At 28.7% G+C, this 17,740-nt stretch overlaps 1 protein-coding gene across 1 annotated transcript in view; it reads left to right on the top strand.

Annotated features, from left to right (window-relative positions):
• The window catches only part of LOC135931097 (sodium- and chloride-dependent glycine transporter 1-like), an 88,861-nt gene that overhangs the window by 7,315 nt on the left and 63,806 nt on the right, over nucleotides 1-17,740 (top strand). The window contains exon 2 of the mRNA XM_065467967.1: nucleotides 6,801-6,932. Within this exon, the coding sequence (XP_065324039.1) occupies nucleotides 6,801-6,932 (132 nt within the window). The remainder of the gene's footprint in view (nucleotides 1-6,800; nucleotides 6,933-17,740) is intronic.

A 17,740-nucleotide genomic window follows, 5' to 3' on the forward strand; every position in this document is an offset into this window, starting at 1 on the left:
AACAGATACAGATACCTCTAAAATAATATATAGATACAGATACTTTAATAAAAAATCTAACTAGATACAGATACCACATTTTTATATTTAGATACAGTATCTAGATACTTGTATTTAGATATTTTAACAACTCTGTCGCCCGCCCATTATAAAAAATTATAACCCAAGCCCGCTTATAAAATTTAATCATAGCTATTCTTTCAGTTTTTTAAGCATCTAATTAAAATATTTCAGCATTACACCTCTACAAAAAGTTTATAATTTAGGAAATTAATTTAAGCATCCAAATAGAATATTTATGAAATAAATATAAATATTAAATTGTTATTATATGTAATTATAATGCAAAAATAATAATGAATCGACATTTTCTGGATTCATACACGTTTTTCTTTGTTCTAAAAACATTCCAGCAATAAATCCTCGTTCAGAAGAAGCACTAGTTGCAGGAATTGCCACTTGCTAATCTTGATAGCTTTGGTAAATCTCTTGTCGTTTCCAACAAAGTAGGATATCCGTTTGAAGTATATCCTCTTCCTCAAGTAAGATCCGGATGTCCCGTATGCAATATATGTAAAACTCTTTTTTTGAAGTGAGTACGAAATGATTAATCTGCCATTCCAAAATAAAATACCGTGCTATTTTTGTAAGCGTTTTCATGCTATTCGGAATAGTAACAAAACAAAATATTATAGTTTTATAAACCGGACCTCTAGTTAATATTAGAAGCAGATGCATCTAAGCAAGGATTTGGAGCTGTACTCATGCAAAAATATGACTGGTAACGAATTTACAATAGCTTACACCACAAGAACTTTACAAGACGCTGAAAAAAAATTATTCTATAATAGACAAAAAAGCAAAAACAATAATTAACAACGTAGGAAAATTTCACAACTATTTATATGGACGAAAATTTAAAATTTGAACAGACCACAAACCTTAATAAAGATCTATCGTAATAACAGAGATTTATGCTCATTAACAAACTAAAGATTATTACGTTGGGCTTATAAATTATCTGCATATGATTATGATATAATATTCAAGAAAGGCGCTAATAATATAATTGCAGATGCTTTATCGCGAAAACCAATAGAGAAAAATGATGATAGAATAACAAGCGAAAATAAAACAGTGAAATATATACCTACTTATGACACATTAACTCTATCAAGAAAGGAACTTAGAGAAGAAACCGCAAAAATCTAATTTTAAGAAGAGTAAAAATATTAATAAATGGTACAAATATACAAAATCAAGCACCATGAATGATGACGGTATTTTATTTTGGAGTGATAGATTAATCATTTCGTACTCACTTCAAAAAAGAGTTTTACATATATTGCATACGGGACATCCGGGTATTACATCAATGAATTCCATTACGAGACATTATATATGGTGAGAACAATTAGAGATGTCGAAAAACTAGTAAAGTGTTATTCACTTAAAAAAACGATTGGTACAATAAAAAAAAGAAATATTGTTATTGATCATTTAATTAATTATGATTTTTCTTTAGTTTGTTTTTGAACAAAAATTTTAAATTTCCTTAACCCGCCCGCCCATTTTTTAAATTTCTTAACCCACCCGCCCGTGTATAGTTTCAAAAAAGTTTTAACCGACGGGAGAGCCGAACCCGCTCAATGTAGACCTCTATACCACATACCAGGAGAGCGTCAATTATTGGCATTAGTCCGGATCTATTCCTCGAGGCAAGTCCTTGTTTTCCAGCATCAATTATTCGAATAATATCCATGGATTCTCCATTTTTTATCGATCGCAAGGAATATATAGTTCGTTGTGCATCAATATGATACATATTATTTTGTTGGTTATTGAAAATTTCAGTAGTGACTTTCCATTTAGTAACTGGTGTTAATACTAAGCTTTGTAATTTTTGCTGGGCTCTTTCAGCAAATTTTTGAACCAAATAAAACACAATTCTTGCAGAATGCACTATTAATGGTAGGAGAAAATGCTAGCCATGGCCACCTTGATAACCAAACATATTGAAACCTTAATTTTTTTGTTGTAGTGTCCCTAATAAATTAGAAAGTTAGATCCGGTTGATATATAGCAAAATTTTTTAATTTTTTTAAAAGAGTTAAATCATTCTTTAAGAAATTATATATATCCCATGGTTGATGAAACCCTAATAAAATAATTTGTATAAATTTATCCTTCATTCTCATAAGGATAGTTGGACAAAACTAATCTCATAAATATATATAATGCAATGAAAAAAAACATAAAAATTTTATTTTTAAATGGTTGTTTTATCAATAAAAATATTGTAAAAATTTGTTGAAAAACTATAACTATTTTATATTTAAAAAAAGGTCATAGCATAGAGGAGATGTGGCATAAATGGTATTTGGACTGGTCATCACCCTTTAACTTTTTATCTCAAAATGTGTATATTTATATGTTTACCTAATTTTTAGTACTTTTTATTTAATATACATATAAAAGCATTTAACGATAATAGACAAGTATTGTCTGGCTAAAATGAATACATTCACACATACATATTGAAATGAAGATGAACAAATTTAATTGGCAATTGATGTTATAATCATTAAAAAATTCCACACTATTAGTATCTATCAAATTTAATATTCTTATAACAACTTTAAGAAGAGCAATGCAAAAATACATGAAGACTTTGCAATATCCCCATATGGAATGGTATTCATTTCATCAGAAGCATTAATATTCAAAGAGCAAGGAACCACATCTCCCCTAAACTACAAACATTATAAATAAAATAGTTTTAATTTAATAAAAAATTTATACATATTGCCTAACCTGATTTTCATAAAATATATGCTACCTACCTTTATTATTTTTTTCTTCAGTATTTGTTCATTTTTTTCATGTTCAGCCTTATTTAACTTTTGTATTTATTTCTTCTGTTCTACAAAATGGAAATAAAAATGAACAATATTTAATTTTTTTAGATATTTATTAAAAATTAAAATATTATAAAAAATCTTGTTAATTTCTAACTCGCTAATAATTTTGAATTTGATAAAATAATCATAATAGATATATCTAGAAATAATCATAATAATAAATTAAATTACCGTTTTATTTCTATCTTTATTTAAATCTTGTAATTAATTTATAATTGTATAATTTATAAAAAAAATATATAATTAGTATAATTAGTAAACGATTACGGGGGAAAAAATCATAATAACAAAAGGACAATATTGAGGCATAGATCATAAAAAAATGTAAATACAAAATAAATAAAAGCGAAAGCAGCAAAATTATTCAAAACCTCCTTCACCTAATCATCAGGAGAGATCTAATTAATAAAACAAACATAATTAGCCTTAAGAATGGCGATTGCGATCCTCTGCCTTAAATAAAAATTAACCTTAGCGAGGCTCCCCAAAATTTTTTCTGATTAGGCGGCCAACGTCTTTAAAAAGTTTTTAGCCAAATCACCATATGTAGTTAAGGTGGAGCAAATGATGGGTATGAATATATAATTTGAGGAATCAGCGCTGTATTTGCCGATCTTAAAATTTTGAGCTCTGTTCACAGCGTCCTTGTTAAAATTAAAGGGGGAGTTAGTGTCCAGACAAGAGAAATCCCATATTAGAAACTTCCCTTGAGACCATGGGATACGTGTGACCCCATCAGGTCGCCTACTATCGGAAAATAAGCCAGAAGGCTCCATTGAGGTAGGAAAACCAGCTGACCTAAGTGCAAGAGATATGATTTGATTGCACTTCAAGTGTCGAGTTTGCCGACCGGGATTACGATTGCAATGTAAAGGTTGCAGCGCCATATTGTTATCATCAGTATGACATTTGCTGTATTTATATGGTAATGAAAAGGGAATGTTGAGCTTGATACATAGAGCATAGCTGAGCTCATGGTTGTCCAATTCGAGTTTGTGATTGTAGCTGGAATAACATCTAAAAATTCATATCCCCGATCTTTGATAAGTTCAATAAATGTGGATCTAGCCAATGGTGAGAAACTCGAAATAAGGTAATCAACGGAGTTTTTCACAAGTGGTAAATCCCAATCCTGCTTAACAGAGATCGGAAATAGGGTTGTGGTTGTGACGGATTTTGCTCATTCTCTCTTAGCTGTATAAAAAAGGATCGTGAACCGACAGATGTTGGTCAATTAATATACGTGCCTGAAGGTGGCTAGCAGAACGCACATATTGAAATCGACAATGGGGATCTTATACCAAGACCGCCATGTTTGGAAGGAAGAATTTTCCTATTTATTAATATTTCTGAATAATATACACACAAGGAAAGGAAATTTTAATAAAATTTATTTTTAAAAAATAAGTTTTATGTTGGAAAATTGATATTCAAATATTTGAATAATTTTGGCTGGGGGGGGGCTAAAATTTTTATTACCTTATAATGATAATTATGAAAACAGTCAAATTTGCGATGGGGGGATTTTCTCTCCTTCTCCATTAATGGTTACGCACCTGATTATCTAACATCTATTTTTTTTATATTTTGAAGAATAGGATGATTAAGTCGAAAATCACTTTTTAGTTAATATAAAACCTCAAATGAGTATGTTTGACTAATTAATTTTTGCACACCTTTTTAAATTTTTTCATGCGCTTCGCATATTATTTTACCTTTTAAGACGTCTGATCAATGTAGTCTAGAGTAGTATATTTTAAATAAATATTTTAGCCAAATAAATATTACGCATAGATGTCCAAACCTTTTTGCTATTTATTAGCAAAATCTCCAGGCTTGTATAATATATTTTGGCTAAATTATTGAGTTAGAAATCGAGCCGTTTTACAACACAAAAGAAGGCTTTTTTTAATATTGACTTTTATAAACACTAAAATATACTTTGATTTAATTCTATTTAAAATGTGACCCCATTTATCATTATTTTATTTTAAGCTTGGGCCAGCTAGTTCGAGAATGGGGTATAAACATAAATTAGATAACATGGCCCTGATTAAAAACTTATTTCAAATATCATGACATAAATTTGATTTTTTAAAAAATTGGAATATTTACCCTCTTTCGAGAAAACCGAAATGGCTTATCATATAATCATGTTGCGAAATTGTTGCATTTCCAAAAAAAACGACAATCGTCACTACTTTTGGATAACACTTAACTTGATAATCGCAATTTACATAAATTTTCTAAAGAAATATAATATTTAAATTTTGTGGGAGAAAATAGGCCAATAATAACCACCCACTAACTTTTTCAACTTATTTTTCGCGAAGTCAAGTAAAAAATATTTCACTCCAGGCTTTTATAATTTTTTTAAAAATGAAAATGAAAATTTCCTAATAATTTTTAATGCGTTTTTGAGGTATATACTTTCACCTGTTCATTTATTTGTAACATTAGGTTTGATGTTCTTTATTTCTTTTCATTTGTAATTACGTTTTATTATCTTTTGTAATTACGTTTTTATTTTCTTTTGTAATTATGTTTTATTTTCTTTTTAATACACACAAATCAAATAGATTGTAATTAAAAATATTTATGCATCATTTTCGGAAATTAAATTATAAATATTCACACAAAATAAAGTTATATTCAGACAAACAAAAGGTTGGTTTAAAATATATTACCACCTCAAAAACCTTGTTTATGAGTGACATATCTAATTAAGTAGTGTTGTTAACCGGCATGATTTGAGCCGATTTTTAAAACGGCTAATTCAATATTTTATTTAGAAAAATATTACGTCAACAAGATTTTGATTGTAGATGGGACAAAAATTTATTCAACTATTCATGAAATCTCGAGGCTTATAGACAATATTTTTTTGGCTAAAATATTGAGTTAACCGTTTTTAAAAATTGGCTCATATCGAGCCGTTCAACAAAGCTAACAAAGAAACAACTAGCAATAAACAACCCCTTCCAGTAGGTCCTTCAATTTCTAAAATGCGCATTTAAAACATCGACCAACCGCACTACATCTGGCATTGCGCATAAGGATTAATTCAAAAAATATATATTCAAACAAGTAGTTAATTTAAGAGTATTTCTGCAATATTAACCGAATGTGAATTAGTATTTTTATGGTAAAAAACTAAGGTATTGGAGTAAAAAATATATATTCAAACAATTAGTTAATTTAAGAGTATTTCTGCAATATTAACCGAATATGAATTAGTATTTTTAAGGTAAAAAACCAAGGTATTGGAGTAAAGCCGGTCTCAGGCCATCTGATGAAAAGTTAATAGGATCCATGATGTTTGGTATTTGGGCCCTCATACTCATTGTTGAATTAATTCTCGCACGTCTTTCATATTCCCTTGACTAACCGACTTTTTACATTTTATGCATATATGTGGTTAAATGATGACGCATTCAAATTGGCAGCATATAGCAACTCTTAATTGTTAATCTGATAAAGGCTTACCTAGGTTGCGACTTTAAATTAAAGGGGTTTATATGAGAATATTTAAATCAATTTTTTAATCAAGGGCTAAAAAATTGATGGGTATGGTACATGTAACAGCTTTTGGCAAAACTAAAAATTTTCAATCAATTAAGGCCGAATTTAAAAAGTTATCTATGGGATATCTAGCTTGAACACTAAAAAAAGAAAAGATATAAGGTTTAATGAATATAATATAAACCTCATATTCTCGAAGGTAAATAAATCTCCCAATTTAATATTTAAAACATTTTCTATATCTCTAAAAACTTTTTGAAATATATGTGGTCTGATTTCATTATTTAATTCAATATTTTATTGGGGTTATTTTTAAACCACTCACAAATCATGTATTTATATATTATGTTCCTATAGGCGCTTTCCTGATTCCTTACCTTGTATTCATGCTATTTTGTGGTATGCCGTTGGTATTCCTTGAATTTTCTTTCGGGCAATTTGCTAGCTTGAGTCCTATTTCGATATGGAAGATATCGCCATTTTTTAAAGGTTAGTAAAAAAAACTTTATATTTAAAATGCGATTTTTTCAAAATAATATGTTGTTGAGTTTGGACCGATGGGTCCCCCAGTCTGAATGGGAATAATACAGTCCGTGATCGGGGGTCCGGGATGGTCAATGACTGGATCCAGGGGCCCGGGTTTTATCAATTTAGTCATGGAATCACTTGGACAACGTAAATTTCAAAGTTTATTCGAATAAGTGAAATTACAACAAAATAAACTTTAATTTAAAAGCACGAAAAATAATTAATGAATCAATGGTGTTTTGTTTTCCACCTTTATAATTTTTAAAACAAAAGGGGAAAAAAAAGTTGTTATTTAATCGCGATATAATCATTCATGAAACTGGTAAGAACCAGTTTCAAATGCAATATAAAAATAAGGTATAATATATTAATTTCATAACAAAATAAAGGAAGATGGGAAAACAAAAGAAACAAGTAGAAACAAAAAAAAGAAATAAGGGGGGATAGAACATAACATATGTATTATTTTATACTTAATATTAAGACTACGTCTTATCAAATAATTAAAATTGCGAATTATTATTCTTCACCACGCTATCCTTTACTATTTTTTTTACTTGTGCTTGGGAATAAAATGACGCAATTTAATTGCTTATTTTATTGTATCAATAATACATTTGTAATCTATATATTAAATTTCTTGTGAACTTAGATCAAATATAATATAAATTGCTTTATCGAAGTTATTATATTTTTTTCACCTCTAACTGGTATTGTCTACAAATTTTTTTTTTAAAAAACGGCTTATCTAGGTCTGAGAGGTTTGGTCTCCTTTTGCCCAAATCTTGAGGCTCTTTTTGACAACATTTCCTTGTTTTTTTTATCTGTACATTCTTTAGTCAAACAAAGGGTCATTTTAATATGTTGTAGTCTTGGTAAGTATGAACTAATAATGAAAAATCAATAAATTATCGATTATTTGTTGTTGCAAAATATCGCGTTTTTATATTTATTATAACCCAGTCTTCATGGCATATATTTTCGCAACGTACATTTAGGAAAAAACCCCCATCCCATTTTATAGACTTACATACCTCCTTGAAATCTTTCTATATAATTTTATTTATTTATCCTATCCTTATAACGTATTTATTACTATATTAGATTATCTTATAATTATGTAAATAATATAATATTGTTTAAAAGTGACTGACTTGAACTTATGGATAACAATATTATAAATATATTGGGTGCACATAATTATTTATCTCTCGTCTACAACTAGAATCAGGCACTTCTATAAAATACCTTATCCTCTAAGCATTTTAGCCGGACTGCGCCAACCTCAAATGGAAATTAAATTTATCAAAAAAACCTTACAACCACCCTCTTTATTTTCATCCACCTACTCTTAATTTAAATGACGATAATGTGTCATAACTCCCCCTTCTACCGTGTACAAGTGCCTGACTAGATTTCAATATTATTTTAAATATTTACGAAATTATAAAGTGTAAAAAAATTAAATAATGAAAATAAAAATTAACAGTTCTTTCTTTCTTATCGGTTTAGAATATATAATCAATTTTTAAAAAAAATAAATTAATAACTTAAGATAGGCTATTTTTTTAAAAAGTTAGTTATCATTTATCGCCCATTGGTATAAGTTAAAATTAAAAGTATCAACCGATACCCATACCTTGAGTATCGATATCGATGCATCTCTGATTAGTGATTAGATTTTTTTATTTTAGGCCTGTATTTTTGAATTAATTATTAATTTTTGTGTTTCATTCATTTATAAAATTTTTTTAATTGGAATATGTATTTGATTTCATTTCATTTTGTTCTCTTAAACTATCTTTATCAAATTTATTTAAGTTAGTTTTGATTTATATTTTTGATTTTCCATTACAATATCTTAAATAAATAATTGATATCAAGGTATTCCTATTAGGGACTTTCTACACCATATAAACCAATGACTGTTTATCCCCTCATATCTCATGCCAAATTAAAATTAGAAAAAAGGGAAATCCAAATTAAAACTACCCCTTATTCCCTTAAATTTTATTGACGATCTTGAGTAATACGGTAGAAGTCCCTGATTTCCATAGATACTGACACTAGAGATCTGCATCGGGCCTAATTTTTCAAGCCCGGCCCCGCCCGAAATTTTATTTAAAAAGTTTTGCCGGCCCGGCCCGAATCCGAAATTTTTTTAAAACAATTTACCCATCCGGCCCGGGTAGAATTTATTTAAATATAGAAATTAATTTTTATAATTACTCATAAAAGACATATTGTTATATGACGTTTAATTTCAATAAATAAAATCAAATATTTTATTTTACATAAAAAATTAATAAATTTAGATTTATTTAAAAAAATTTCCAAGGTCCGACCCGACCCGGCCCGAATTTAAAAAAAAATAAAATTAGGCCCAAGCCCTCAGGCCGGGCCTAACTTTGCAGATCTCTTACTGACACATTTCACTATTATTGAACAATTTATTATATTTGTCTTAATATATTTTGTACTTCAGTTTATATATCTTTTATAAATCAATCTAAATACATCAATTAATCATCATACACAATTAACAATATTTGAATACAATTAATCATATTATTAAATGCCTTTGAGGTTAATTGATTCTATTTCATCTATTATCTCCTTTTTGGGCTCTCGATTTGAAACGGTATAAATTGTTTTCTTCTCCGTTTTGGATAACGGCTACTTGTACTTTCGTTCTCTACCACCGCTCCGCTTCTCCGTTGGTTCTAGGGTGGTACGGGGCACTATATACATTTTTGATTGATAATTGTTTGCAAAATAAACCTGAATTCTCACTTTGAAATGGGGGCCCATTATCCATAACAATCGTATTGGGGTAACCGAAAATAGCAAAAAGTCACAATATTTTTCTTACTTCAGTAAAATTATTTGTTGACAGTTTTTATATTTCAGGCCATTTACTAAAACTATATTATTACTAGATATATATGTTCGTTAATTAGTCCGGCAAAATCTAAATGAATTCTTCCCCATAGTTTATTTGCAGTGGGCTATTTCCCTATGATTGTTTTACCACCAGGGTTATTTGTTTGACATAATTAACTATTCTTACCATGTAATTGTCTTCATTAATATTCGACCACCAAACATTCTCTTGGGTCAATAATTTTGTTTTAGTATAACCCTGATGCCCCATATGTAAAAAGATAAAATATTTACTTGTAATTTTTTTGGAATTATGGTTCTCCTGCCTCCATCGTGAGTTCATTTCGGCCCTGGAAAAACGGTTTTAGATTTTCCTCTAATACCTTCGGCCTCCCAGTTGCAATGTACCGTGAAACCTTTGATAATACCGAGTTATTTCTTGTGTGTAATTTTATATCTAACGCGGAAATGTGGAGCATCCGATACTAATAAATTAATATCTAACTCATCCCAAGCAGATGGTTTACTGTCAATTGGGAAACGGGAAAGCATATCCGCATTGCTATTTTTTTTATCCCTCGTAATTGCAATTCATTATCATAATTTGCTAGCAGTAATGACCATCTTATTAATCTTGATGACATATCTGTTATTCTATTATGTAGAGTAACGATATAAGTGGTTTATGGTCGGTGATTTTAGTAAAATGTTTACCAATTAAATATTGTTTAAATTTAATTAATCCAAATATGATTGCTAAAGTTTCACGTTCTATCTGACTGTAATTTCGTTCTGCGGCAAATTTTCGGGAAGCGAATTCAAACGGGTTTTTCTCGTTGTTAATGTTATGAGATAGAACTGATCCTATTCCATGGTGAGACGCGTCAGCAGCTAGAATTATCGGGTATTCCGGATTATAATGTGTTAAAATGGGTGCTTCCGATATTAATGTTTTAAATTTATTAATTACTTTTGTTTCATTATCTGTCCATTTTCATGGCACATTTTTTATTAAAAACCTATATAACGGAGCGGCAATAGTCAAAATTTTTTAATTTTTGATAATAATTAATAATACCTATAAAAGCTTGTAATTATTTAACTTTTAGGTAACGGTGCGTCTAAAATTGCATTGGCATTCTTATTTGTTGTTGTGATTCCCAAGAATTCAATCTTTTCTTTAAAAAAATTACATTTTTTTAGATTTAATTTCATACCGTTTATCCTCAGGTAGTCCTTTTAATAACGAATCCATTGCTTGTTGAAAAATGGCTGGCGCTGAGGCTACCCCAAACGGAAGTCGTATGAAGCGATACAATCCACTTGGCCTGTTGATCACTAACAGTTTTTTGCCTCCTCGTCTAGTGCTATTTGAAAATACGCTTCTGATAAATCTAATACCGTATATTTTGATCCATTACCTAGTGTGGCTAATAATTCATTAATTTTGGATATAGGATATTTATTAATCAAAATATTTGCATTTACCAGTCTAAAATCACCACAAATTCGCAAGGATCCATCTTTTTTAGTACAGGCACGATCGGAGCGATATTTGAGTATTTTAGTTTTTCTATAACTCACATCAATTCCACTCGTAATTCCTTTTCTAGTTTTATCTTCCACGCAAATGGTATCTGTCTGGTTTTAAGACATTGAAAGTTTGGGGTTGGGTTTTACCGATAAACTCGCTTTAAATTCTTCAGTAAACCTAATTTCTTAGTAAATAATGAAGAAAATTTTTTCAATATTATCCCCCCAAACCTCATTCATTGTATTACATTGATTTATTATTAGCTTTAATTTGTTTATTAAATTTCTACCTATCAAATTAATACCATTGTTTACCATTATAAATTCATGATATATAATTTTATTCTTACAATTAATGGGTAATATACATTCACCTAGAATATCGATCATTACATTATAAGATTTTAAAATAATATCCGTTTTTGTTACTGGTATTTTTAAGATAAACGTCTTCTATATTCAAAATGGAGACTGCCGATCCTGTGTCAATTAAAAAATAATATATATTTTATCTATCAATAATTTCATCTCAAATTTTTTCCTCGACTCCTCTGGAAAATCCCAATCCTCAAAACTTTCTCGCTCTTTTTCTGGGACATCTATCGTTTGAATATATTCTTTCTTTCTACGATTCCTTCTACATACTTTTTGTAAATATCCTTTTATTTCACAGTTATGACAAATTGCATTTAAATTTCTATGATTTTATATGGTTTTCTAATCCACAATAACAAATAATTTTTGATACTAGTTTATATTTGTCATACTGCTCCCTTGTCACTGTTTTTCCAATTTTATTTATCTCCTTTCCTGCAGATAATTTTTCATACGAAATTATTTCCGTTGTCTCCATTTAGGTAATGATTTGTACAGTCCTTTCCCATGTTAAGTCTGGCATATTGATTAATTTCATTAATATTTTTTCATTAGTAATTCCCGACACTAATTTATCCCACATTACGGTATTATACATTTCTTTAAACTCACAAGTATTTGCTTTTATCTTTAATTTACTTATATATTTCTGTAATCGTTTCGCCTTTTTCTTGTTTCGTTTAAAAAAAATAATATCTCTTAGCATAAAATTCATTTTCTTAGATTAATTTTTTTTAAAAGTTTAATTATATCATCATAATAAGATATTTCATCTAATGTCTTTGCAAACACAAAATAAATAACTTTGAATAAACCTCTAATCCAATATTTGCTAATATAATTGATTCTTTGATTCTATCTTTGATAAATAAACTTACATCTCTCCTTTATATTTTTTTTTTTAGATTTCAAATTTTTTATTATTCATTTATCTTTAATACATGTAAACAAAATATAAAAATAAAAAATGAATATATGGTGAATTCCATATCAAATCAACAAAAAAAAGTCGATTTTCAACCCGACCCCCTTCAATTTTTCTTAAATTTTGTATACTGGTAGTATATACTATAACTAAGAAAAAAATGAAATTTTACCTTCCCACACTGTTTACCCGCTAAGATATGGCCGTTTAAAGCGTGGAAAAATGATACATTTTTGACAAATTGCACCTCATCATTTTCAAATATCTCGAGAAATAATTATGTTAGAAAAATAATTTAAATTTTATTTTGTAGCTTAATAAAAGTTCTTTAAAATGACATAAAAATAAATATGATGGACATTTGATTAATATCGAAAACCGGATGTGTAAAACCGGAAATGGCAATAGAAAAAAGATATTTTTTTCTGTAGAATCACACTGCTTTATATTTGTACAAAATCCTAGACTGGGATGAACATGGGTTTAGGAGTTATCACTCTTTATATGGCTAAAATTGAACAAATTTAACATTTATATCAATTTAATGAATAGTTATGAAATAATGTTAATTTAAAATTTATGTCTAAATGATAGACCCTTACTTTTTTTTTTATCTTTATAAAAAAAATTTGAGAGGTGGCTGGGATAATGAGCTGTTTAAAACTTTAGTTAAATTTTATCTCGAAATTAAAATTACTTGACAAAATAATTTTAAATATTTTATTTAGCATAAAATAATACCAAAATTGAAATTCAACAATAAATTTTCCCCCATATATTCAAAATTAAAAGAAAGGCTTAATATATTATTTGACGAGAATTCTATAGATTATAAAGCATTCAAACAATGGATAGCAGTTAATCGAACTACCCTCGAAACACTGACAAAATCTGCTGACGAATTTGTAGATTATTTAATTGAATAATTAAACAATTTAATTCCTCATTTGTTTATAGCTTCACGATAATAATTTCGAAACTTTAAAATTCAATTTTAATGTTGGCGAATTCTTAGTTATTGCAGACTTTTCAGAAAACTATGCATTTGTAGTGCAGAACCATGTACAAGGATTTAATCAGACCAATAATCAAGCTACTATCAACTCTTATAATTTATTACCGTGAGAACAACATAATAAAACATGTAAATTTTATGGTTATATCAGATTTTTTAAAGCACAACGCATGCGCATTTTATTTATTTTAAAAATTGATCGTATTCTTGAAGGAAAGATTTAATAGAGTGGCTAAAATTTATTATTTTTCTGATGGAGCAGTAACCAATATAAAAATAAAAGATTTCATTTACAATCATGAAAATGATTTTGGGATAAGTGACATTTTTTGAAACCGCACAAGGTAAAAGTCCATGCGACATTTTGGGGGCCGTCTAAACGATTAGCAGCTCGAGCAAGCTTGCAACGTCCATATGAACATCACATATTGACAACAATAGATTTATTTAACTATGCAAGAAATAATATCTATGGGGTAAATTATATATTTGTGAGCAATAATGAATATATGAACACGAAAGTCATCTTGAAAGCAGATTTTTGAGAGTAAAGAGAATTTCTGGAACACAAAGTTCCAAGCTTTTATTCCGCTAGACGAAAACAAAAGTCATAATTTATTAAAATTCCTTGGATGATTATAATATATGATATTTTTTAATTATAAATTTTTGATTGTACTATATGTAATGCAATTTGAGGCAAATAAAGTTATAAATATGTTTAGAATTATTTTGTCAAGTAACTTCAAGACAAAATTTAACTAAAGTGTTAAACAAAGCTCATTATTACAGCCACTTCTAAAAAATTTTGATAAAGATAAAAGTTAGGGTCTGTCATTTAGACATAATTTTTAAATTAACATTATTTCAAAACTATTCATTAAATCAAAATATGATGATATTAATGTTAAATCCATATAAAGAGTGATAACTCCTAAACCCATGTTTATTCCAGTCTAGGATTTTGTACAAATATAAAGCAGTGTGATATCTATCTACAGAAAAAAATACCTTTTTTTTCTATGGCCATTTCTGGTTTTACACATCCGGTTTTCGATATTAATCAAATGTCCATCATATTTATTTTTATGTCATTTTAAAGAACATTTATTATGCTACAAAATAAAATATAAATTTTTTTTTCTAACTTAATTATTTCTCGAGATATTTGAAAATAAATGAGGTGCATTTTGTCTACCATTTTTCCGCTCTTTAAACGGCCATATCTTAGCGGGTAAACAGTGTTGGAAGGTAAAATTTCATTTTTTTCTTAGTTATAGTATATACTACCAGTATACAAAATTTAAGAAAAATTGTCGGGTTGAAACCTTGGTGATTTGATATGGAATTCACCATATATATTAAAAGTGAATGTATATTTTAAAAATATCGATGGCTCTAAAAAGAGCTTATAGGTATAATTATGTTTAAAAATTTCTAATTGTGATTAGCGTTTTTCGTTTGTAAAAATTATGTTTATTGTGAGAAATTGCCATTAGTTGAAATGACTATGGGTTGAAAAATAAAGTTATTTAGTATCGAGTATTTATTAATTTTTTTATTTTCCCCGCTAGTAAGAGGGTTTGAATTAATTAATGAGGGAAAGGAAGAGACGCAGGTTGCGTTCCAAATTAGGGACTTCCCATTGGACCATGGGGTGCTGGTTAAACCGTCAGGTCTGAGACCATCTTGTAAAGAGAGGTTTGTTGGTTCTAGGATGTTAGGTATTTTAGCCTTATTAAGAGCGTTATGGATGATTTTATTTATAGCTTTATGCCGGAGGTGACGACCTTGACTGCGGGAGCAGTTTAGGCCGTGTCTTGCGTTTGGTTAAACGGGTAGGTTGCAAAGGTGGCAAGTGTGTGAATGTGTAAGCGAGCATCCAAGTTTAAATCCTATGGTAACTCTCAGTTGGTCATTGGTTAAGAGATTATCAAGGGTTAGGCTTGGAAGTGCCTCTAGCCATTCATACCCGCCGTATTTATCGTTTAGTTGAAGAAGTTGTATATCGCTGATATCGGAAGGGTTAAGACTATTTTGTAGTTTCTTTATAAGGGGTTCCAAGTTTGATTTATTATAAATTTCGGTTGGGAATGTTTGACCGTCTGGTGTTAGTAGATTCCATCTTTCGATTGCTACTGTTAAGAGATCGTCAATGGGGGTTATGAAAGATTGAGTGAAAGGCGATTAGAGATAAAAAGAAAAAGGGAGAGTAATTCTAAGGTGATCAGGTCGATACCACCAAGTTTAGCGGGTAATTGAGCAAGGTGCCAATTAAAGTCTGATAATGGAAGATTAAGGATCCTTTCCTTAAAGGTCTTTAAGCGAATATTATGTTGGATGAAAAATCCTGAGGAGGTGAATGAGGAGGATGAGTGGAAGAGGTGCGAGATTTTAAGTAAATATAGGCACTTTTTTAATAGATAAAAAAGTTGATGCGATGGGATTATTAAATTTCTCCATTTGAAACTGCGCCAATGACATATTTCACTATTATTAAACAATTTATTATTTTTACTGTCTTAATATACTTTGTACTTCAGTTTATATATCTTTTTACAAATCAATCTAAATACATCAATTAATTATCATACACAATTAACAATATATTTGAATACAATTAATCATATTATTAATTGCCTTTGAGGTTAATTGATTCTATTACAGATACAAAAATATTGTTATCACAGATGGTAAACATATATAATAAACGTAGTTAAGAGGTCGAGATATTTAATTTTTCAAAAGGAATAATTGTTGCACCAATAATTGCTATCAAAAAAATATTTTCGGGTAAATTCAATAAATATATCACAAGGGAAATTAGGCATATAAGGAATTATTTTAGCATTATCCACATAAATCTAAAAATAAAAGATATTTGTATTAATAAATTTTTGAATAATATTTATTGATATTTTCTTTAAACCAATATATCATTTCATTACCTATTGATTTATCAGTATTGGCACTGAGTGGTATTGATTTTAAAAATCAATATTGTTGAAAATCAGTAGCGTCACTAGTGGTATTGGATTGTTGAAAATCAATAGCGTCATTGGAGAGAGGGTCAGGGGCTTGAGCCCTCTGAAAAATTAAAAGAGACCCTTGAATTTTTTAAAAAATTTAAAGTTGGGCGCCCTGAGATTGTAGAAGCTACTGTTGTATATGTTAGTTTAAGATTATTAATTATATTGTTTTTCTTGGTTCGATGTACTTTATTGATTTTGCTTATAATTCTTTGGACGAGAGTAGTGTTGTTAAACGACTCATCCAAGTCGGCTTAACTACGACTCAAGTCGAGTTTTTAGTCACGACTCGAGTTCTGAACTTGAGTTTTGATCTTGAGTCATGAACTTGAGTTTTGATCTTGAGTCGTGAACTAGTCATAAACTTGAGTCGTGAACTCAACAGGTTATCTTAAATTTTATGAAACTCGATTACTTATATTAGTATTGTTAATTGGTTGGTTGTGTAATACCCAGACCTGGCACTTGGCTCTAAAATTAGACTAAATCTGCTATGAGCACGAGACCCATGTATCTTAAGTTATTTCTTATTGAACTTATTAGTTAAATATATGGTTATTACAGATAAATCGATAGATAATTAAAAGACCTATTGAATATGCAACAATTCAAGCGCCACTTTTCTATGAGTGAAGCTATTTTTACGTAAACGGAAATTTTAATAACATGAATAGAAAAAATAATTCCTAAAATTATATTTTGAAATAAAGAGGTTGCTCGTAGCATAAACTCCTTCCTATTCCTATATTTATGAACTATTATTTTCCTGATTTTATTATATTTAAAATCATAAAAAAAATATTTTTATTTTTATAAAAATATTAAATAATAAAATAAATGAAATAATGAATTTGTTGATCCAAATTTTTTTTTTATTTATTCGATTTTTTTATTGTAATTATAAAAAGAATAATGAAATGAGCCTCCCAAAAGTAACAGTATCCTAACCAGATATTTAGTATAAAATTATTTTATTTTTATAAAAAAAATTTTTATGGACGAGGCAGAT

Source organism: Gordionus sp. m RMFG-2023, chromosome 1, assembly GCF_954871325.1.
Source record: "Gordionus sp. m RMFG-2023 chromosome 1, tfGorSpeb1-WG-v2, whole genome shotgun sequence".
Lineage (NCBI taxonomy): Eukaryota > Metazoa > Nematomorpha > Gordioida > Chordodea > Parachordodidae > Gordionus > Gordionus sp. m RMFG-2023.